The sequence below is a fragment of the Stigmatopora nigra genome, chromosome 5, assembly GCF_051989575.1.
Source record: "Stigmatopora nigra isolate UIUO_SnigA chromosome 5, RoL_Snig_1.1, whole genome shotgun sequence".
NCBI lineage: Eukaryota > Metazoa > Chordata > Actinopteri > Syngnathiformes > Syngnathidae > Stigmatopora > Stigmatopora nigra.
The window spans coordinates 11,629,466-11,654,285 of NC_135512.1; the positions used below are offsets into that span (position 1 = coordinate 11,629,466).

General features: G+C 36.9%; 2 protein-coding genes across 3 annotated transcripts in view; both read left to right on the forward strand.

Moving 5' to 3' along the window:
- The window catches only part of adamts10 (ADAM metallopeptidase with thrombospondin type 1 motif, 10), a 34,301-nt gene extending 27,963 nt beyond the window's left edge, over window positions 1-6,338 (forward strand). Inside the window, exons 20-26 of the mRNA XM_077717118.1 lie at window positions 165-328; window positions 413-539; window positions 1,210-1,339; window positions 1,417-1,621; window positions 2,340-2,516; window positions 3,374-3,542; window positions 4,176-6,338. Of these exons, the coding sequence (XP_077573244.1) occupies window positions 165-328; window positions 413-539; window positions 1,210-1,339; window positions 1,417-1,621; window positions 2,340-2,516; window positions 3,374-3,542; window positions 4,176-4,285 (1,082 nt within the window). The 3' untranslated portion in view covers window positions 4,286-6,338. The remainder of the gene's footprint in view (window positions 1-164; window positions 329-412; window positions 540-1,209; window positions 1,340-1,416; window positions 1,622-2,339; window positions 2,517-3,373; window positions 3,543-4,175) is intronic.
- On the forward strand, window positions 6,331-24,642 carry myo1f (myosin IF). 2 transcript variants are annotated; one of them, XM_077717117.1, is made up of 28 exons: window positions 6,331-6,817; window positions 9,928-10,056; window positions 10,170-10,259; window positions 10,347-10,441; window positions 10,509-10,596; window positions 10,676-10,765; window positions 11,655-11,786; window positions 11,877-12,011; window positions 13,420-13,552; window positions 14,497-14,693; window positions 14,806-14,886; window positions 14,969-15,055; window positions 15,288-15,374; window positions 15,461-15,628; window positions 16,536-16,621; window positions 16,702-16,783; window positions 16,866-16,972; window positions 17,051-17,149; window positions 18,150-18,294; window positions 18,416-18,530; window positions 19,318-19,487; window positions 19,608-19,753; window positions 19,947-20,093; window positions 20,171-20,319; window positions 20,384-20,446; window positions 21,539-21,740; window positions 22,949-23,109; window positions 23,835-24,642. In XM_077717117.1, the coding sequence occupies exons 2-28, from the start codon at window positions 9,979-9,981 to the stop codon at window positions 23,909-23,911; spliced, it is 3,210 nt and encodes a 1,069-aa protein (XP_077573243.1). In that variant the 5' UTR covers window positions 6,331-6,817; window positions 9,928-9,978; the 3' UTR covers window positions 23,912-24,642. The 2 variants fall into 2 exon arrangements, with proteins under 2 accessions (XP_077573243.1, XP_077573242.1); XM_077717116.1 differs by lacking the exon at window positions 6,331-6,817 and adding an exon at window positions 8,060-8,203.
- Window positions 24,643-24,820: the final 178 nt, after the last annotated feature.

A 24,820-nucleotide genomic window follows, 5' to 3' on the forward strand; every position in this document is an offset into this window, starting at 1 on the left:
AATACACTGTAGTATCTGGTCTCTAATACACTTTTTTTTGTATTTATTTCAAACATGATAATATTTAAGGCCTAACTTCAAATGACCGCTTGAAGTACTTATAGTAAGTTTTAAGTATCGTACATTGATTGTTTACTTATTCTTCTTTTGTGTTTGTGACGTAGTGCTGAAGAGTAAAAACGATCAGTCCCTCCTCGATGGGAAGTTGGCTGCTGACACACCACACAGGCTTAATATCGCTGGAACAACGTTCCACTACAAGCGACCCACTGATGGCCCAGAAACACTTGAGGCTCTTGGACCAATAAATATGACCGTTGTTGTCATGGTAAATAGAACATTTGACAGCTCCTTGTTTTACATGTATGCATAAAAACAGACATAAACTGATTTTATGTAAATCTTTGTGCAGATGATGGTCCAGGATGGGAATCCTGGAGTTCACTATCGTTTTAATCCACCTGTCAACCGGGAACCGTTGATTGGTTATGCCTGGTATCATACATCTTGGTCACACTGCTCTGCCGTCTGTGCCGGAGGTAAGGACACCCTTTTAAACAGATTTCAAATAGTAATATCAAAGGTCTAAGAAATTCCAGATTTGGAGGCTTTAATACTTTGACCAATCCTCCTTCACGTGAACGTCATTTATACAAGGTGTCATCTCCCTTTAAGAATTTAGTTGTAAAATGACTCACTTCATGAAACCTATCCACATGGAGAAATGGGAAATGTTTTTAATTGCTTTTTGCTAATTGATGTGCTACTTAATAGCATGGAAAAATTGTGAATCCTATGCAAAATTAACATTTTATCTTACTTGAAAGTCATGGAAAATGCAATTCATTTCATGTCTCAGTTCCAAATTAAGGTTATTTATTACTTGGAATCTTGAACTGTAGGACACAAGCAATTATTGCCCTGTAAATTACCTCAAACTTTTTTTGGTCAAATATTAGATGCACTGTATTATATTCCAAAGGCACAATATATTTTTAAAGGGAATGAAAATTAGCCCGCTCATTGGTACAAAAAAACTTAAAAAATAGGTTCCCATGTGTTAAGTGAGTACAGGATTATATGCACACACTTTGACCTTCTTTGAATAGCATGGTATAATGAATCACACCTTACAGCTACTGTCAAAACAACTGGAATTTTAAAGTAGGTACCTAAATGATGCTATGCCGATCTTATCACACCGTTTAGGTGAGCAGATCCAGCAGGTTGTTTGCCGGAAGCGATCAGATAACTCTGTTGTTTACAACCACTTCTGTGACAAGAAGCACAAACCCAAAGAGAGACGCAGATTTTGCAATACTGAGCCATGTTCCCCAACGTGAGTGTTTGGGTTCTTTTGTCATGTAGCATGGGGTGTCATCAGGAAGCTGATATGAGCGCTGTTGTCTTGACTAGCTGGTGGACAGGAGGGTGGTCGGATTGCAGTCATAGCTGCAATGGCGGCCTAAGGACACGTGAGGTTTTATGCAAAAGAAGGATGTCTGCAGTGGAGGAGAAGGTCATTGATGACTCTGCCTGCCTCTCGTCGCGCCCCTCATTCACTGAACCCTGCAACAACCACAGCTGCCCTCCGGAATGGATGGCCCTGAATTGGTCAGAGGTAGGCCAAAGTTTGTTCCTGCTTTAAAATAAAGTATTGGTCAGCTCACACAATCCTAATGGAAGTGCCATTGTGTTTCCAAAGTGATAGTAGCAATTGGCAAACCAACTTAATTTTCTGATAAACAACACGTCAAGTGTCCTAATCCAAATGCCACTCTGAGAATGGCAAACTCATCTTCCTTCCTGAGATGTCTGTCCTAAAGTGAAGTCAAGAAATTCCAATAACACGAGTTTGACTTGGCCTGCTTTCATTCTTAACTGAAATGAACTTTAAAATATGTTTACGTTTAGCTTTTTTGTTAAAACATATTGACCATGGCTATTATACATATACATGTCTATAAAATCCTAAAAATGTACATTAATGATGATATTTGCTGCTTTATATTTACTTTGTTTCTGTTCCGTAAATGACCACTCCTCGACAACCCCCTGACCTGTAAGCAGCCAAATGAAATCATTAAACAAAGCTTCATAGTTGCACTTTTTTTTTTAGATAACTCGACTTAATACAGCTATTCTCCACCAAATTTTGCTTAAGCAAAGAGGCATGAAAGAATAATAACCAAATCCAACTTGATTGACTGAAACTGATCAAGGTTTTTTTTGTACAGAAGCTGCCCTCTTTTGAGTGAACAAAGCTTTGTGTTTTCTGTGACCGCAATGAACCCAACGCTCATTTGCTCTGCTGTTATCCTCATGTACCCCGCCTGCAGTGTACACCCAGCTGTGGGCCTGGCTACAGACACCGAGTGGTTTTATGCAAAAGTGGGGAGAGTGGAGACACTCTGCCAGACACCAAGTGCCCAAAGCATGGCAGACCCACCTCAAGAGTGCGCTGTAACCTGAAGCGGTGCCCTCCTCCTCTGTGGGTGATGGGCCCTTGGGGTGAGGTAAGCCTATCCCCCATCTATGAGGTGCTATATAGGCCAAAACTTCTCATATCTACTGAAACCAACTTCCAAAAATCTTCAATAAAGTGAGCAGTTTATGAGCAAGTGTAATGGGTATAGGGAGAGAGTGAGCAACCATTAAATGTCGGTTTTATTGTTACCCATTTCTTGTAAGTGAATTATTTTATTATAACTCATATTTTCTTTTGTTATGCTCTTTAGTTGAGGAGGTTATGTCAAAACTGTTTTATTTTTAAGGCATGTTAGGTTTAATGCTGTTCTATAAAATGTGCTTTTTGTTGAAAATTGATTAATTTAGCCCACTCCAGTTTCACTAAATAGACTATAAACCCTAAAAAGTAGTATATAACATATTTTCACAACATTATTCAATGCGAAATCCTCCTGAGTGCACTCTGAATATGGCCTTGCGAGAATGATGTCATTGAAACTTATGGTGTCCATGTCCCACTTGTCTGGAAAAACAAATGATGCAGCACTCATAATGAATTTAAATGGCGTCAACGACTTCACTAACATAGAATAACAAGCAGAAACGTCAATGGCCTCAGTTTTCTTGGTTGTTTTTCAGACAAGCTTTTGCTTATGCTTAAATTAGTACCGGTTCTATCGGTTTCCACCAAGTAAACGCTGCCTCCGGAGGCCAATTTTGATCAATTTTATTAGTTGGATTTATTGTGTAATAATAATGCAGTTTATTCTAAGCAGAAACTACATGCATTTTTCTGCATTTCTATTCCTGCATCGTCAACAATGTCATCATCGTAAAATTTTCTTGTCATACCGTATTATAATATAAATGCTCTATCGCTCATCCCTATATTTTTGTCTTACAGTGTTCTTCCAAGTGTGGCCTAGGTCAGTTGATGCGCTCCGTGCAGTGTCTGACACACACCGGCATGCCATCCAATGAGTGTCTAGAACATCTGCGACCTTCCTCCATGCAGCAGTGCAAGAGCAAATGTGACCTCATTATACCCATCAGTAGTACGGACAATCCTGAAGGTTAGTGGTCCGAGTGTAACCAAACATCATTCAATATCTCAAAGAATAATGGATTTACTCAATCAACTTTGCACTCTAATCAGGCAGGAGTTGCAAACCTTCAATGATTTTGATAGTTAATGCGTCTTTTAGAATTTGTAACATGAATCTGAATTTCTAAACCTGAGTTTGAAATACTGAACTGAACCCGTTGAAATATAAAAATGTAATTTAAAAAAAAATCTAATTTTTTTTAATAATCTGGGATTTTCTCTCATTTAATTCCATTTTATTCAGTTTTCATCCACAACTGTTTCATGACATAATGTCAAAGACTAGTACATTCTATTTCTGTAGTCCACGATCTGTGATCGAAGACAACAGAAATGTTATTTTAGCTTGAAATATTAAGTCAAAGTGCATGATTTTATTTGGTAGCCCACATCAAATGACACAGTGGACCATATTAGATACCTTGGCCTTGAGTTTGACACCCATATACTAAGTTTAAACATCATCACAAGTGAGCAACTTCTCAAAGATCACTTTGTATTTAAAACTCCCCCCAAAAAAACCCACAATATTTAGACATGTCATTATATAAACCAAGTGTTTTATAGTCCAATAACTATGCCATCCATGTCTTTCCTGCAGAATGCAAAGATGTGAACACTGTAGCCTACTGCCCTCTGGTGCTCAGGTTCAAATTCTGCAGCCGGCCCTATTTTAGACAGATGTGCTGCAAGACATGCCAGGGACACTAACTGACCCGGACTGGTGAACCTCACAACACACAAACACACTCAGAAAATCAGAAAATGAGTCTCGGACAAAGCGTTTGGGATGCTGCCAGACATACACTCAGAGAAACCTCCGCGTAGTCTAAGTCCATGCTGGACCAGAAAGCCTCCTCAAGCAGCCAGTTTTACATTCCACCGGATGGAAGGCTGCTCAAACCTGTCTTCTATTGTAATATTTTTTTTGGTGCTACTTCTACAGCTGCTCCTTGGCTACAGGACAGGTTTGGTGTTCAGAAGGCCACTTTGTGCTTGATTCGACCTCATTGTAAAGAGGTCGTATTTTTGGCCAATTATCAGTTTCAAAATCCACTTTGGAAAGACAATCCATGAAAAGCAATATGGTATGTTGCCTCACAGTTGTTACTTGACCACGTGCCTCTCACAACACCCTCGATTATATAACTAAGTGTTTGTCGTGTGAGCAAAATTTGATCATTTGTTTGTTTGTTTCATTCACTTGTACAGTATACAGTACAAATGCGTTTTTACAGTATAATTTTGTGATAGCTATTTTTTGTATACTCTGTTCTATTAACTCGCTAAAATATCTTCGTGCTAGGGCTGGGAAATTGATTAAAAAAACGTTGGGATCGATCAGTCGTGGGATATTAGTAATTGATTATATGCAGATGGAAACTGACTATATGGCAGATTTTGAACCATCATTCTAAAAAAGTTCAATGGTAGTGCTTTTTAATTGGTTTATTGTGCTGCATTTCGACCGACCTCATATTATCACATCGCCCGTCGTTAAATGCTGTTTTGTGTTCAGACCGTCAACAAAAAGTTTGCATATCCTGAACAACCCCCGTCTCACATAACTTAAAAACAAGTAATATAACAATTTTAAACTCCTAACATTATTTAAATCTCCCAATATTACACCAAAAGTCGTTTTGTATCGATAGGTCGCCAAAAAGTCAAACAAAACAACTTCTGGTTCACATTACTTTAAAATAAGCAACAAAACAACTCCTAATATTACAATATGATACTTAATTCTTGTAACAATACGACTTTAGTCTCATACTGTGACTTTTCTCTCAAAATACTACAAGTCAGACTTCATTGCGACCTTAATATCAGAGATTTTGTACTTTTACTATTTTAATCCTATTTTCTCTCTCATTCTCTTTGTAGTTTTATTGATTTTATGTATGACAAAGTTTCTGGCTTTAGCAATGAAGTCACACAAGTAAAAAAACATTTTTTTTTTGCTCTCACAGAAAGATCAACTCGGCCTTTTTCTCTTTGAAGAGAAAAAAAGCACCCACTGCGACCCTGGTGAGGATAAGCGGTATGAAAGATTAAAAGAAAAGGATAAATGTACACTAAAGGCCATATAAACTGTATAGGTAATATACTGCATATACAGAATAACAAAGAAAATTACACACACTGTCCATCTGTTAGATGCTGTTTTATTAAAACTACCATTAAAAGAAACAATTGAAAATACTTAAAAATACTGCGAAACATCAATATCGGACAAAATGAAGAAAAAGTCAGTTCGTCCTACTTCCTGACAATCTCATTTGTAACATTAGCAGCTAACAATTAGCATTCAAGGTTGTGTGGCAAGTTTACTTTGGCAGTTTTGAACTAAATGTAAAAAAAAAGTAGTCAAAAACCCCATCCTGTGCCAACACACGCTATTTTTGTCAGTTTGAACCACTTGCTTGACAGTTTAGGTAACTTTAAATATAAACGGAAATTCAGTGTCTGAGTAAGGGAGACATTGTGACTCATTGTCTAATTTTACACTGTCTTCTATGTGGGTTAGCCACATGATTAATGATCATCATTCAAACTGGTGATGGAAATGTTAAAGATCTACAGAAACAGACAAATTGTTTAGTTGTATATCTATTATGCGTCTTCCCAAAACATTTACCGTATTTATTCGAGTATAATGTGACTGAAAATTGGTATATATTCCTGGTAAAACAAACTACATGTATAAACACCATTTTCAAATGGTATTTACCATTTTAAATCCTTAAAGTCTGATTCATCATCATAAGACTGACCAAACAATGGATTCCATTCTTGAGTTCTATATTTTTATGTGTGAGCATTGGCCAATAGAACGAGCTCTCGCATCCCATCTGGTGGACAAAGACAGGTTGTACGTCTTCCATTATAACAGCTATCGAGGGGACTTTATCACCGGGATTTGAGTATAGCGCGCACCCAAACTTTGCTTCAGTTTTTGGTACAAAATGTTGTGCTTCAAACTCGAATAAATACGGTACATATTCGTTTCCAGGGTCGCCAAATGTCATGTTACTATTGTCTATCAAGTGTGATGTTATATCTGTCACATATCTTGAACTTGTTTATTGTTTTGTGTTCTAATAACAGTTTTCAAAGCACTATTATTGGTACTGTGTACGTGGACAAATTTATTTCTGGATTTCTAGATTATATTTGTGGATATGCAGCAAAGATATTCCCAACTGACTCTGACAGCATGACAACACTGCGGCCTTCACGGTATGTAACTCTGCATTTGTGATATTTTTCTTCATTGTGGTGCTTTCTTTTGGATGGGTGCTAAAAATTCAATGTCATGATTTGTGTCCAAGTTATGTTTCCAGTCGTATTATACAGTATATTCATTCAGAAATTGTACATGAATGTTTAAAATCTCATTTGCAGCTTCATAGAACACCCACTCTGCTTTGTGCATTGGTTCAAAAAGGAAATATTAAACTGGTTAAACATGTTGCATCGTTGATTGAAAATGAGCTTTCTGTGCTAAAATTTGGTCCATTATTAAATATGATTATTTATAAAGGATGTGTCCAAACATTTTTCTCTGAGGTCACCCTTTCAGAAAAATCAAAAGAGACAAATGCCTAATTTAAGTCCTTATGCTTTCAATTGACATATCATACAACAGGAATACATGTTTATGAGATATAATATATATTATGCATTTTTATTCTACTGAAAAAAATGCAGAACAAAGAGAAAATGTCCATTAACAGTAAAAAGTCATGAAAATCTCATCAAAAACAGCTCAATTTATCACTTTTTTATACAATTTTATAAATGTAAATAATGAAAGTACATTGTTTCCTACATTGATTTTAATGTCTCAGGTTTTGATCCCTGACGTACTAGAATCTTTGAGTTCGAATATGTGGAATGGAAAACTAATGAATGAATTGTTCTTAAAAAGATTGTGATTCATAAATAGTGAGTTATCAGTTCATGTGTGTGTAGGAAGCAACACATTCTGCTGTCACATTTTCAAACATTATTCCTTGAGAGCCATACTCAGAATTTAAAAGTAAAAATACATAAAAATGTGAGCATTTATTATACATTTCACTACTTTGAAAGTATAAAAAAGTCTGAATTCTTTTGAGAACATTATTTCACTCTTGCTAATCAATGCGTATCAATGAGAGTCTAATGAAGAAAAATTATGATTTAAAAAGGCGGAGAGCCATACACACCCATCAAAAGAGCCACATATGGCTCCCGGGCCATAGGTTCCCTACCCCTGCCATACGCCATCAGTTTTTCAAAAGATTTTAATGCAGTCGGTGCAGACTGTTGACTTCACAAACTTGAAAAAATTGGCCCATTTGAGTGTTTGTCCATCCATTTGTTGTGTGAGGAAAATGCAGAAGTCCCAACTTTCGCTCGTGTGGTAAGCATGTGCAACCAACCCAGTGTGTGTTTCACCCCTAAGCAGTTCTTGTTTCACAAAGTGTCTGTGGTCGCATGAGGAATAAGCTTTCAAAGCTCCACTGAACGCCGTGTAGGAAGAAGGTGCTGCTGACCTTTCTCACTGCGTGATGCTTTATTAAGCTGACAACACTTGTTGAGGATTGGAAAGTAGGACAGCGGAAGCCAACTGGGACGATGGTACTGTACCCCACTTTGCCTTGAAAAGCCTTTAATTTCACTCAAAATGATGGTATTGATATCTTGAGACTAATATGAGGTCTTCTGACTATACATATGGCTTGACTGATTGGTTGAAAAGAATTGGACAGAGGAAGATTTGTTACATAAAGTTTGTTTCCTCTTTTGCTGTGTCTTTTCCCGAAGATTTGGATTTGCACTTGATGAATGCACAGGCTTCATTTAATGTAAAATCATTTTTACTGTAAGCTTTCATTTGATTGGCTGCTGAATTTAAACACTAAAAGTGTGAATTATGTTTTCCAAATTGGTAGATGATAGTTGTTTGTCTTTCTGCAGCAGATAATCACACAGCCCCTCCCATTCCTTATGAGGAAGAGTTGCTTCTTATGCATTTTTATGCATTCAATGAGTCAAGGACATGCATTTTACAGGGAAACTCACACAAAAACAAAACTAGTGCAAGAAAATTATGAATGCTACAATGTTGATCTCTCTGTAGCTTTTTATAAGAAATGTATTTATTAGATAAGCACAAAGCGAATTTTGTTATATGGCTGGTAACGTTGATAATGTATATATATACATATTTTTTTGGGTGTCTTCCATCATTAGATGGAAAAAAAGCATTGTTTAGGCTGTTACTATATATTGCTAGAAAGGATAGATGGAAAAGTTGCATTTGTAAAGCACAATATTCATTCAATATACCGTATAACTTGACCGTACTAGGGAAGTCAAAGGATATAATATGCATACCTAAATTAGTACTTCATATTTTGAACTGTGCCAAATGCTTTGTGCACATATTACAGAATGATATACAGCATTTTTCAACCAGATTTAACAGGAAGCTGCAATAAGGTGTCAGAGGAGGAAGTGGAAGGCTTGTGAGGCCTAGAGTTTGTGGCACAACACTTCCTCCTCCTACTCATTTCTTAACTATATGAACAAAGGGTCCATGTAGTATCTTAAGTCTTTTCAGGCATACAGCGGTCAAAATATGCAGATTCATGTGATTTTATGGGCAAAAATGGGTATTTAGTGCAAAAAATATGTGTTATATTTATAAATAAGCTGATGGGGAATATGCAATGATTTTTGACAGGAAGACTGCTGAGTTTGTTTGTGTGTGTATGTGTTTGTGTGTGTGTGTGTGTGTGTGTGTCTGTGTGTGTGTGTGTGTGTGTGTGTGTGTGTGTGTCTGTGTGTGTGTCTGTGTGTGTGTGTGTGTGTGTGTGTGTGTGTGTGTGTGTGTGTGTGTGTGTGTGTGTGTGTGTGTGTGTGTGTGTGTGTGTGTGTGTGTGTGTGTGTGTGTGTGTGTGTGTGTGTGTGTGTGTGTGTGTGTGTGTGTGTGTGTGTGTGTGTGTGTGTGTGTGTGTGTGTGTGTGTGTGTGTGTGTGTGTGTGTGTGTGTGTGTGTGTGTGTGTGTGTGTGTGTGTGTGTGTGTGTGTGTGTGTGTGTGTGTGTGTGTGTGTGTGTGTGTGTGTGTGTGTGTGTGTGTGTGTGTGTGTGTGTGTGTGTGTGTGTGTGTGTGTGTGTGCATCCTCGATCCACCAAAATGCCTAATGTGTGTCATTAGTTGAAAATATGGAGCAACATATTTGTTTTAAACCAGTGTGTATTTTCTGGTTAATCATAAATTACAGTGAAATATAAGGACTATGTGGTCAAATCCATCATTTGAACTTAATGTTTATATCTATGCATCTTTCATGGTCTAGGCAAAATTCCACTGGCAGAGTCAAAATGTGAAGCAAAGCGGAGTGGATGACATGGTCCTGTTATCCAAGATCACAGAAGAAGCCATTGTGGAAAACCTTAAGAAGAGATACATGGATGATTACATTTTTGTATCCTCATTTTCTCTTTGACTCCGCCCCCACCCAAAAAAATGAAATAATAGAATTGAAAATGTGTAATTGCTCTATATGTGACTTTAGCTTCTTGACTATACGCTGCACAGACTTACATTGGCCCTGTGTTGATTTCGGTCAACCCATTCAAACAGATGCCCTATTTCTCTGATAGGGAAATTGAACTCTACCAAGGATCAGTGAGTTGGTTTCTCTTATATTTTCTCATCTGCTGTAATATTGTTTTATTTTTATTCAAACTCACTGGAATTCTTGTGTATTTCTAGGCTCAGTATGAGAATCCACCCCACATCTATGCCTTGACTGACTACATGTACAGAAATATGATGATAGAAGGGGAAAATCAATGCGTTATCATCAGGTGAGGCTCAAATATTAATTATGGTGTTACGAGTTACAACATTTAAATTTTTTTGGGGTGGTGTTAGTGGCGAAAGCGGTGCAGGGAAAACTGTGGCGGCCAAGTACATCATGGGCTACATATCCAAAGTATCAGGGGGAGGAGCAAAAGTTCAGGTAGACACATTCAAAAGAAGTTGTTCTTCTTTCAGCATGACATGATTTAATTGTGATTCTGTTTTACATTGTATTAAAGCATGTAAAAGATATTATCCTGCAGTCCAATCCTCTCCTAGAAGCTTTTGGCAATGCCAAAACTGTCCGCAACAACAATTCCAGCCGCTTTGTGAGTACAATTGTCAATATACGTACAGTAATTCTTACACTGCATTTTTGCTTAAGGTTCCAGGTTGAAAATTTAAGCTTATTTTAAGATCTATTTATTAACAATGACTGCTGTTTTTCACTACAACTGAACAGTTTTTCTCTTTTAGTACATCTTTTTCTTTAATAAACTATAGGATCCATGTTTTTCTTGAAAAACACCCAGAAAAAAACCTAAACAAGCCAGGGTAGAACAAACTCCACACAGTGAGGGCTGACCTATGATTAAGACCCCAACCCCTGAACTGGGAGGACTGTGTTGTAGTATAAAACTGTAAAATTCCCATCATAAAACAAACAAAGTATTTGAATCCCATTTCTTTCTTTTTCCATTTTCAATTAATTACAATTTATTTTAATTTATTGGATGAATGTCCTGCAATTGGCTGTCAATCAATTAAGAATGTCTCTCCTCTGATGCCTATTGTTGCCTGGGATAGACCTCAGCACCCCACACAACCCTTGTGATCATAAGCAGTATTGATAAGTAAAGTTTACATTTTTAACATTTGTTTCATTCAAATTGATTTTGTTTTTGTTTTTTTTTTTATATATTTTTTTCATTCATTTTCGCATATTTGCCCCTAAAATGATCCTCAAATTAATGAATTCCCTTTTATAATTTTAAATTATATACACATTAATTATCTTTTAGAAGGGTCACTTTACTACAACTGCATGTCAAATGGGGGTGGCAAAATATTGTCAGATGAGCCATAATTATGTGATAAACTATATGAATGTAATAAAGGAAAAAAATCCAAATTTATACATGAAAAATATAGAAAACTTCTAATCCTAAACTCCTGAAAAACTTTGATGTGTCCAACTTTATCCCATCAATCTCACAGGGTAAATACTTTGAGATTCAGTTCAGCAAAGGAGGCGAGCCCGATGGGGGCAAAATCTCCAACTTTCTTCTGGAAAAGTCAAGGGTGGTGAGCCAAAATGACAGCGAAAGAAACTTTCACATTTACTATCAGGTCAGATGAGAGCATCATCAATACATGTGATTGACTCACTTGTTACAGATCAAATATGATTTTATCATTCTTTGCTCTTCTGCCTATCAGTTGCTAGAGGGTGCTAGTGCTCAGCAAAGGGAAGCCCTGGGTATCATGAGCCCTGATTACTACATCTACCTCAACCAGTCTGGAACCTACAAAGTGGATGGAACCAATGATAACAAGGACTTCCATGAGACAATGGTACTTCATCTGTACATCCTGAATTTAACTCACAGTTTTACATAAACATACTCAGGGACTTGTTACTAGTCCGTATAGCATTGCAATAACCTGGATTATCCTTTTGTGACTGTCCATGGTGCTGAATATTGTAACGAAACCAATACGAGTATCTGTGTTGGTACCAATACGGCGCAAAAAATGGCAGTCGTTACTACGATATTAGATGCCGATGCTGCGCAAAATATACAGTTTGAGATCTAGTTTCGAGGCGCCAGTTGCCCCACTCAAGTTGGCTGAAAGCTCAGCACCTGTCACCATTCCCAAGTTGATAATAGTGGGTTCATCACTATGAGATATTCAATCAAGTTGTGGATTTGCCCATTTAACTCAAAATGTCAAGAGAAGAAAAAAGGGGACAGGGTACGCCAATGCTTTGAATTTGATTGCTTAGGCCAACGTCTGCTGCTTCAGTATTCCAGTAGTTTTGGTCATCTTCCATTCTGCTTTCCACTGGTTTATAATTATAGAATTTACTATAGAGAATGTATCTTGCAGGCTTTTGTTTGTTGGCATATAATTCATTCATTGTCCGAACCGCTTATCCTCACAAGGGTCATGTGGGGTGCTGGATCTTATCCCAGCTGACTTTGGGCACCAGGCAGGGGACACCCTGAATTGGTTGCCAGCCAATTGCAGAGCACAGGGAGACAATAGCACACAAAATCTCTTTAAATTGCCACTGCCGGTTCTTGAACACGAAAAGAAACAGAAATGTAAAACATAGATCTGATGATTAAATCTGATTTTAACATTGAAATTTGTGAACCTTTGCACAATAATTGACCTTTTTAACACAGTTTAAGAATACATCTTTGCTAAGGCATTTTATATGTTGAATTCAATCAGTTTACACTGAAGATGACACATTTTTGTTGCATTAGATTTGATAGCTCATTTATAGCTAATTCATTCATAGCTAATTTTGACTGCTCAATCCACAAAATGTCTGTTTTTTTTCTATCATGTCTCATTTTAAAATCATGAACCAATTTTCTTCAATGGACCTAAAAGTAAATGCCATGAAAATGATGTAAACTAATATGTTTTCCCTAAAAATGGCTTCTGTACAAGTAGTAAAGGTAATAATTCACCTATATGGCTATTTTTTAATCACTTATAAATGCTCCAACAATTGTCAGCTATCATATTTTGCCTACCTGGAAAAATATACTGTGAATAAACAACTTGACATGCTAGAATAAAAAAGACTTTAATTTTGAAATCAGCATAAAACCTAACGCAACAGATTTTCTTTTTCATATTGCTCCCCAGTGTTGCCTTTCTGTACACAAAGTCATTGCCTGTGTTGAATAATGGTAATAAATAACAGGAGATGGACCTTAATTCTGTGTGTACTGGTTTCCAGGAAGCAATGCAGGTGATCGGAATCCCAGGTGACATCCGGGCCCAGGTGCTGCAGATTGTTGCAGGCATCCTCCACCTGGGGAACATCAGTTTCATAGAGGCCGGGAATTACGGGCAGGTGGAGAGCACGGACAGTAAGTGACATTTTCTAACCTTCTATACAAAGACAATCGCCTGCCCAACCATTATGCAGGCAAATGCACATATTCCCCCAGCGAATGGATAATTGGCTGATTTCCCAGGAGTATTTGGAGAAAATTAACACACACCAGCACTTGTTTGTCTCTGCTTTGTTGCGTAGGAGTGCCTACCTCAACAGATAATAGCTATGACCAGAGATGTCATTAACAGGCAGCGTGATGGATAAATATACTCCAATTTGGTGATAAAGGATGAATTTTGGCCAAAACGTCAGCTGAAATAGTCCCTAACTCAACTTTAATTCTAATGAGTATCGCATTTTCTGGACTATAAGTCACAATTATTTCATAGTTTGTTTGAGCCAGCGATTTTTATTTGTATTCTTTATATATGGCTTGCTATATGTTTTTCAGGTTATAGTAGTTTTATTTTGTTTTTGTTTGCTTACATTGTCTGAACCGCTTATCCTCACAAGGGTCGCGAGGCTATAGTAGTTATCTAAAAATAATAATAAAAAAAAAAAACCTGTTATGTTACATTAATGCTGCCTCTTTTGTCTGTTATTTTATATGTTTCTATTACCTCAATGTATAATGTTGAATTTTGGTTTGTCATTCATTCATTCATTTTCTGAACGGCTTTATCCTCACTAGGGTTGTGGGGGTGCTGGAGCCTAACCCAGCTGACTTGGGGCCAGAGGCAGGGGACACCCTGAATCGGTGGCCAGCCAATCACAGGGCACGGGTAGAAGGACAATCATTCACGCTCACACTCATACCTAGGGGCAATTTAGAGTGTCCAATTAGCCTACCATGCATATGGTATATACAAACACATATATACATATATATATCCCTATCATGGTGCATTCTTTGGCTTGTGTGACTTATAGTTTGGGTTGCAGAGAAAATGTGTATTGTCTTTGCTGTCACTTTAGTGCTCGCCTTCCCGGCCTACCTGTTCGCCATTGACCCCAACCGTCTGCAGGAGAAGCTGACCAGCCGTAAAATGGACTCAAAGTGGGGAGGGAAGTCGGAATCCATCAACGTGACCCTTAACAAGGAGCAGGCCAACTACACCAGAGACGCCCTGGCCAAAGCTCTCTATGCACGCGTCTTTGACTACCTGGTGGAGGTTATCCAACTTTAAAAATAAAAGAACACATTAGACCCTGACTGATGATTTTTCCAATTGACTTAATAGTTTATCTTTTCTCCCTTTCTCTTCTTTGTGTTTCTTTGTACAGGCCATCAACAAAGCCATCCAAAAGCCACATGAAGAGTTCAGCATCGGAGTACTTGACATTTATGGATTTGAGATTTTCCAGGTGTGATGAAATAACTTTCACATGAAACGTGACAATGTTTTGTGTTTATAAATGGACTGAAGACATTTGTTTCCATCTTCAGAGAAATGGATTTGAACAATTCTGCATTAACTTTGTCAATGAAAAACTGCAACAAATCTTCATTGAATTGACTCTGAAAGCAGAGCAGGTGGGAAATACACTTTCTCATTAACATTTTTTTCTATGTAGTCGTTGATTAATTTGGTTAAAATGAATTGGAACCTAAATACATGCTGATTACAGCCCCAACTAACACTGCAAAATTAAAAAAAAAAAAATTAAAAAAGTTTTGTAGTATCTAACTCATTTTATGTTGTTGACAAAATACACGTCCAAGTTTTCAATATCTAATTTTAATAATTTTCCAAATCTCTTTACAGGAAGAGTACGTTCAAGAGGGCATTAAATGGACTGCCATTCAATACTTCAACAACAAGATAGTGTGTGACCTGATAGAAAATAAACTGGTGCGCTTATAAAATGACCAATAATAACACATTGTCTTCCAAATATTTGCAACTTCAAGTCTTGCTTTGCTTTCTGCACTTTTAAGAACCCTCCCGGTGTGATGAGCGTGTTGGATGATGTGTGTGCCACCATGCATGCCAAAGGAGAGGGCGCAGACGACACTCTGCTGCAAAAACTGCAGGCGGCCGTGGGAACACATGAGCATTTCAACAGCTGGAACTCGGGCTTTGTAATACATCACTACGCTGGAAAGGTACTTACTGTGACAGGAAGCCATTAGACAGACGGACTCTCCAGTATTAGGAATAACAATCATTTATTTCTGTCTGACAACATGATTTCACTTCAGTCTAACCAAGAATTGTGAGTACGATCGTAAATTAAAGTAAAACAAAAGTAACTATATACGTCTATAGAATCGTAAAGCGGGGCCCTTGTCATGTTTTTCTTCAATAATCATTGGCATCAACTGGTTTTGGATTGGATAACTTTATTCATCCCGTATTTGTGAAATTTCTTTGTCACAGTAGCAAGAGGATGAGAATGCAGATATAGGAAAGGCGTTTTAGACATAAATAGATAGGTAATGAGTAAGTTAATAAATAAATGTATACATGAATAAATATATGAATAAATAAGCGTGTGTGTGTATATATATATATATATATATATATATATATATGTATATATATATATCTGTATATATATATATATGTCTATATATATGTATATATATATATATATATATATATATATATATATATATATATATATATATATATATATATATATATATATATATATATATATATATATATATATATATATATATATATATATATATATATATATATATATATATATATATATATATATATGTCTATATATATGTATATATATATATATATATATATATATATATATATATATATAATTTCAGCAACATGCTTATTTATATATACATACATGCATATATACATAGACATAGACATACTCATATATATACACATACATACATATATACATATACATACATATATACACATATACATATATACACATATACATACATACACATATACATACATACACATATACATACATACATATTTTGAAATAATAAGCAACACCCACAATCTCACTTTGTTCCCTATATTTAGGTATCTTATGATATCAACGGCTTCTGTGAGAGAAATCGTGACGTGCTTTTCCCTGACCTTATCGAGCTCATGCAAAGCAGCCATCAGTGAGTGGAGATGACACAGTTGCATGCATTTTTTTTCTGTTTTTTTTTCTTTTCTAAATGATTGTTTTTGACACCCACAGCGACTTTATCCGCTTCTTGTTCCCTGAAAACATCAACACTGACAAGAAAAGCAGGCCTACTACAGCAGGATCAAAAATCAAGGTGGGATTCTCAACTAAAGAAATGAGAAAAAAAAATGAGATGAAATATGGAATTAGTACTTTACTCTTCACTGGTCATACAGAGGCAAGCGAATGACCTGGTGAACACACTAACAAAGTGTACTCCTCATTACATCCGCTGTATAAAACCCAATGAGACCAAAAGGCCCAAAGACTGGGAAGAAAGCAGGTTAGCACCATGCACTGTTCACTCATTTACAATGACAAAAATCAAACCATTGATTTTGCTTTTTTTGCACACTTTCAGGGTTAAGCATCAAGTGGAATATCTTGGACTGCGAGAAAACATCCGTGTACGGAGGGCTGGCTATGCATATCGTCGGGTTTTTACAAAATTCCTGCAAAGGTTGGATAAGAAAATGTTTTTGAAGCAGTTTGACCGCAACCAAAAGAATCGATTTGTACCGCAAGTTTATATTTACTATAGATGCAGATATTTAAGTATTTCAGTTATTTAAATCCTAGGTAAATCTTTTGAGGATTTAGATATTGATTGGTCGACTTCTAATCTAATAACAAACATTTAATTCAATGAATTTAACATGCATTTGTGCCACGACGTTACTTTCAAAAACGAATTAAATGCGAATACAAAATAAACCACCCTATGGTGCAGTGGTTCACTCACCAGGCAAGCCTGGGATCAATTCCCGCTCATTGGTGGTGTGATTGTGAGTGCGAGTGGTTTTCTGTTTCTATGACTTACTGGCGACCAGTCAAGGGTGTAATCTGTCTTTTGTCCAAAGTCAGCTGGGATGGACTCCAGCACCCCTGCATCCCCTTGCGGGATAAGCGGTACGGAAGATGAATAAATGAAAAAATGAAATACCTGCTACTGTTACTTCAAACTCTGCTGCATTGCATTTTGATTCAACAAGAGCAATATATGCATTTGAAAGCTAATCAATATAGCTGAGTGTAGTCTAAAACGGTATAAAAAATAACAAAAACTATAAAAAATAAGAAAAACGGTATAAAAAATAAGAAAAACCAAATAATAATAAGAAAAACGGTATAAAAAATAAGAAAAAGGGTAAAAAAAAAAAAGAATAACGGTATAAAAATAAGAAAAATGGGAAAAAAAATAAGAAAATCGGTATAAAAATAATAAAAATGGTAAAAAATAACAAAAACGGTATAGAAAATAAGAAACAAATGAGAATCTAAGTACAACAAATATGTATTAAAAACCTACCATTTACTTATTGGCTACTTTTTGCTTGCTTTCTTTTCTAAGTGATTCAACCCATAAATCCTTGCAACCATAATATTTAGGAGCATTTTATGCACGTAAAAACTGATAGCACCACCCAGTATGACTTTTGCTGAGCATCCCACGTTTCCAGGTACGCCATCTTGAGTGCAGAGACCTGGCCACGATGGAGGGGTCCCGACCAGCAGGGGGTCCTTCACCTCCTCCGATCTGTTAATATGGATAATGACCAGTACCAGATGGGCCGCACCAAGGTCTTTGTTAAAAACCCAGAATCGGTAATGAGAAATATTTTTGACATGCATTTTAATCATGTGTTGTAATGGTTACACAGTTTTGAGCTTCATTTCTGCATACAAGATGATTATAAGATGAACATGTACAATGTTTTCTCCATAGCTGTTTCTCCTGGAGGAGATGAGGGAGAGGAAATTTGACACTTTCGCCAGGATCATTCAGAAGGCCTATAGAAGATACATTGCCAGAAAGAAATATGAGCAGATGAGAGAAGAGGGTAACTATTTATTAACCTTCAGTTGAGTTTTTTTTCCTGAATTCATATCGGAAATAGTCTCAAACTTGCAGCCTAATGGACAATATTTTGCAGGCCAATTGACATTCAACCATGGTTTTAGTGTTCCCTGCACATATTTTGCTATAGGCTATTTTATGGGCAAATTAAAAAAAAAAAGAAGTTAAATATAAATGACTAAATAACACAATCAATACAAAAAAAGAAAAAAGCATATACATTTTGATCCATGTGAATTTTGTGTCATCAGTTGGTGTTTTTAATATCAACGTCCTTCTTTTAATAACAACCACAACAAATAATCTGCCAACTAGGCTTGTCTTCTGAATAGTAATGTAATAACATAGCTGTCAAACTTTCCCTGTATTTTATACCTTATACCGCGACACGCATTCCCCTTTTACAGAGCACGTCAGCAAGCAATGTACCCAGACAGTCAAGCTGTCAGTGCCAAACAGCGACATCTTCAAAATCATAAATTTAGTGCATACAATAGGCTAATGGCACCCCGTCCTCTTTTGGGAAAATTATAGACTTTAAAGTGCGCCTTATGTGAGTGAATATGTGCCGGGTTGTGTTTGTACAATTTATTATTGCCTAATACTGGGAATTGCAATCATTACTAAGTGGAGCAATTGGCCAGGGTTGACAGGTATGTAAAAATATCCACCGTAGTGGCAACTCTCCCTGATATGGTTAAGTAGACAAATAGTAAAGAGGCCATGCAATACATTTACACGTACGCATCTTGTTCATTCCGACACAACAGCTTCAGACATCCTGTATAACTCCAAGGAGCGGCGGAAAAACAGTATCAACAGAAACTTTGTGGGCGACTACCTGGGTCTGGAGCAGAGGCCTGAACTAAGACAGTTCCTGACCAAGAGGGAACGGGTGGACTTTGCCGACTCAGTCAACAAGTTTGATCGAAGATTCAAGGTGAACCGTGTGGCCAATATTGAAGTCTCCTTAGTAGTAGTGCATTTAGGAACTCACTTGAGTACTTTCCAGCGTTTTCCTTCTTGTCTAATATTTTCCTGTTTTCCATGCAAATTCCAGTCCATCAAAAGAGACCTGATCTTGACTTCGAAAGGAATCTACCTGATTGGTCGGGAGCAAGTGAAGAAAGGTCCGGAAAAAGGGCAAATCAAGGAGGTGCTGAAACGAAAACTGGACTTTGGGAGCATTAATGGCATCTCACTCAGGTGAAGACATTCGGAATTGTACTCAAAATCCAAAAAGAAGTCAAGAAAAATAATCTAATAATTAGAGAGCCTAAAACATTTCAATGAGCTGCTTTAATCACTTTCTCTGCTTTAAAATGAGGACTGCCACAGTTTGGGTACATGGTAATTCTTTGCATTTTACAATGCAATTCTGAAGTGGCTTTGTTTTCAGCACCAAACAGGATGACTTCTTTATCTTGCACGAAGCACAATACGACAGTCTGCTAGAGTCCAACTTTAAAACTGAGTTCCTCAGCTTGTTGTCCAAACGTTACGAGGACGTGACCAGGAGAAAGCTTGCCATATCCTTCACTGACAGGTAGAACCAAAACATAGTCCAAATTCTGATATTCACGCAAAAACCCATGAGATAATCTCTACTTGTTTCCCACACAGACTAGAGTTCAGAGTCAAGAAAGAAGGTTGGGGTGGAGGTGGTTCCAGGGTAGTGACCTTCCAAAATGGAATAGGGGACCAGGCCCTGCTCAAAACTTCAGGAAAGACACTTACCATCACAATAGGGAATGGCTTACCCAAATCTTCCAGTAAGTCTACTGTACATGAATAATATCCCAATAATAGTGTTAAGATAAATATTTGTTCAATCAGAACCATCAAGGAAAGGTGTCCAACAGACACGTGGTGGAGGCCGAACGCACAGAGCCAGCAAAGGTAAAGTCCCAATTTCATTATGTTATGGCATGTTTTTAGAATTAAAGACGCTACCCTATGGTGCAGTGGTTCTTTCGCTTGACTTTGGTGCGGGCAGTCTGGCTTTGATTCCCACTTGGCGTGATTGTGAGAGTGAGTCGTCTGTCTCTCTCTGTGTGCCTTACGATTGACTGGCGACTTGTCTAAGGTATAGTCAGCATTTTGCCTAAAGATAGCAACCCCTACCACCTTTTCGAGGATGGGTGGTATGGACGATAGTAGTCCCTTGTTATTTTTGTTCTTTTAAACAAAACTGGAGAAATCCCATTTCATTGTTGGCCAAAAAAACAGTGTCTGTTATCGGAAGTGATTTCATTGCTTTTTTGGTTGGCATTTTAGTTGATTTTCCTGGAAATGTAATCATTTATAGCACAAAAATGGTTAATATGTGTCGTATACGGAACAAAGATTGATACATGTTGTGGAGGAAAGCGGTTCAGAAAATGACCAAACACTGCCAATTTTGATTTTGCACAGAGAAGTGGACTAGGTAGTATGTGTATTGATGTTTTGATCAAATCATGTGGAAAATGATACGTTGCCAATAAAAAGTAAACAAATTGTTAGACCCTGTGCCGCAAAAAGTGTAACAGTAAAAAAATCTAGGTTTTAATATTTTCAGATGTTAAGTGATTCTGCCTCTGGTTTAAACTTGGATGGTAAAATCTATCCAGTATCATATTATTCGTGACTTTTTCTTTCAAATTTGCATTCCAACTCATCACACCTCAACTACTGTTTTGTAGTCAGTCGTACATCTTCTAACAGAATCCTTACGTTTAATTATTCCATCGATTTCAACTATGTTTAGACAAATTGAATGAAAAGAGTCTATCATTTAAATTGTGCCATAAAAAAATCATGATAGTGAGACTACTTTAAGAGGGAAACCACAGGACAAAACTGGAGAGGGATACTATGCTCTTCGAAAACTGTTGGAATAAAATTGTCACATTTCCGTTCAAAAGTACTGGTTGTGATAACAGCACCACAACAACTCGCATGTCAAAGTACAGTTGGGATTAGTCATGCACTCTTTCTGTTTTTCCAAAGCACACCAGAACGGAGCGAGCCAGTTTTCCAGAGGAAACAAACAATCAAATATTATGTATTCCTCACCTAATAAACACGGCAGGCCTCCACAAAGGGCTCCACCAAAACTGGACTTTCAAAGAACTCCCAGGATTCCAACTCACAACCACAATAACCATGGGAACATGGACTTCCTTAATGTACCCGATGAGGGCATGTCAGGGTAAGAAACATAGGGATATGTATCCCTGTCAAAAGTATTTCAAATTAAAATATTTCATCAATAAGTTAGGGTTAAGAATGGACATAATTGAAAAAAATAGCTTTGTTTTTTAGCAGTTAATTGCATAATACTCATAGTGGGGTTTTAAATAAGACAAAGATGCCTGGAACTGTTGTCCTGAAAATGCTTATTTTGAACTTAATTTGTTTTGTTTTTATTTCAATGTTTCAAATCTAAACATTTTTCGATGCAGTTCTTGACATATTTTATTTAATTTCGTAGTTATTTATTCAGGGAAGTCAATTGGACGCTCTTTTCTAATTTTTGCTGTAATAATGAAACACATAAATAATCACATACAATACAATTATATTATGTGAAATACAACCATTGAATAATTTAAATACAACTTCGATAATTGAATTCCCTTTTTTTAAATAGAACTTTTAACTCATTGTCTGCCTTTGAGAGCGATAGTTCTAGCAGGGAATGACCTTGTTAGGGTCATCTGTTAGCCCTCTCAGTTCTATTGGATTGGACATCTGTTTTCGTCATTTGGAGCCAAAGTAAGGGTTGACACTGATCATTCATTGCCAGACATAAGGCAGCTAGTCACTTGATGGTGTAGTGGTTCACTGGCCTGACTTTGGTGCAGGCAAGCGTGGGATCAATTCCATCACAGATAGTTTTACTGTGTAATACAACATGGACATGATTGAATGTAGTACTATGTACATGGTGCATGACTAGAAATAGCATTACAAAGTATAGTCACATTTGGATTTACAGTGACATATTGGCCATCAATTACTTTAAAACGTATTAAAACCACAATACTACAAATTTATATAAGTATATTCTACCTAGCTGTATTAATACAAAGTAGTTATGTTTTTTTTAAAATATTTTTAATGAGGGTACATCCCCGGTGAGTTCAAATTTAATGGACTTTTAATGCCGTCGATGGCAGACAATGAATTGAATCTGAAAAGGTTTTAGTTATTCCAGTCAACATTGAGGCAATTTTTGCACACATGCACTTAAAAGTATCTTCCCACTTTAAAGAGTTTTCAAAATAAATGTTTACTTTTTCATTGATAGCAACATTATAATCAGCATGCAGAAATACTCAAAAGTGCATCTAGGGCATAAAGACACGGTGTACAAGTGAGTTAAATGTGTTTGTCATGCATCTCTCACTACCACAGGAAACAAAGAAAGCAGAGCGTCGGGCAGCGACCCCCTCCTGCTCCCAAGCCCCAGCCTCGCCCTCAGGGGCCCCGCTGTCGGGCTTTATATCAATACATTGGCCAGGACACCGATGAGATCAGCTTTGAGTTCAACGATGTGTTTGACCTTGTCAAAGAAGGTGTGTGGACCATTGGGATGGCGCATGGGGAGTGGCTAATGTTATTTAATACACTATAGGGGGGGAAAAGTTGAGCTTTCAGCTGAAACATTAGGAAAGGGGCCAATAACCTTTTTTTCCTGCTCAGTGTACATTAGTACTTTTACTTATAAATTTAATTAGTTGCAGATTTTATGTGAATAATTTGCACATTTTATATTGAAGTACTATAATTGGATCCTCAATCTTTGATAGTACCCACTAGAAAACCCTTTTTTTCCAAATTTGCGTGAAATATCTATGCAAACTTTTGGGCCCGGGGGGCACATAGACTTTAAAAATTTGACAGATGGGCCGGGTCAGCACAAGATACGATACATATAAAAAAGTGCATCCGTTAACAGTACATATGAAACATAAACAGAAAAAAAGGACCAAAGTATTAACATACTCATCACTCATCATTAAAGTAGAAAGTAGAAAGTACAAAGTAAAGTAAAAAGGAATGTATTAAGAAATATTAAAATGTAATTTAAAAAAAGATAGAGGGGCTGTAGAACACGAAAAACAAATAAGAGTGGACAGAGCTACTGCTACTGGCTTCCGTGTGACAGCGCCATCTTGGAAAAAATAAAAATTAAAAAAACATTATTTAGACAACGTCGGCGGGCCTTATGTGGCTCGCGGGCCGTAGTTTGCCCATGGCTGACCTACAGTGTACTTATTGGTATTGTTTCATTATACAGATCCATCAGGATGGTGGACCGGCAGAATTCGAGGAAGAGAAGGTCTCTTCCCTGGCAACTATGTGGAAAGGATTTGAACAGGACTGCCTTCTGGTAACCCAAATTGAACATGGTTGAATAGTCAATGCAGAAGACAGAAGCAGTTGCCATTAACAAACGCTCTGACAATACTTGTTGAGTTTTATATGTGGTGTTGTCCTGTTCTTAACGACCGAGGAACAAGATTTTACACAACCAGCCTTGACACGTCTCTTTCCATGGACTTAAGCTTCAGTTACAGACAGGTAAAATGAACCTAATTGCATTATGGGTTCAATAGTGTTTATATCTCCGTGTTGGATTCCATAGTTTGCGTTTTCGTCATAAATAGAGCATCCGTTGGTCATTTTCCACTATATGTGGATTAAAAAAACAACGGCATAACCGAATGTATGACCTTTTTCTTAACAAAGACAATGAAATGTGTTATTTTAATTCACAAAATAAGGTCAGGGAATAATTGAACATAATTTTGGAGCTGATTTCGATTCATCAGGAGACAGTGTTTTATTTGTATAAGGAAAATTAAAATACAAAGGTTTAATACTGGTTGGGAAGTCTTGGCTTTGTTTTTGGTGGATTTTGCAATTTTCTAGCAGACACAAACAGCAAAAGTATTAACTATTATTTTTCCATGCTCATTTAGACCCCAAGGGATCGCTGGAAATGGAAAACTTGGCATCATTCAGCAAAAAATGACTTATTTGTTCATATTTTATGGTTGATTTTTCTTGATTCTACTTTACTTCACTACTTTTCCAATGGCTAAATAGATAAATAGAGATATTAGAGAGAGAGAGAGACTGGAAGAGGTAAAAAAATATGGCTACAAATAAATTAAACTGTCACACAAAGCATGAGAGTGATAACCTGATGGGGAAAGCCCAAAGAAAGAGAATCAAGAATCAAGTGTGTTAATAATTTTACAAGGTAAGACAAGTAACAGC

Bases quoted from the DNA above. Each gene is read 5' to 3' on its own strand.
- myo1f (XM_077717116.1), top strand. The intron at 15,375-15,460 runs GTGCGCTTATAA...TGCACTTTTAAG, and splicing joins ACCTGATAGAAAATAAACTG to AACCCTCCCGGTGTGATGAG. The intron at 23,110-23,834 runs GTGTGTGGACCA...TTCATTATACAG, and splicing joins GTTTGACCTTGTCAAAGAAG to ATCCATCAGGATGGTGGACC.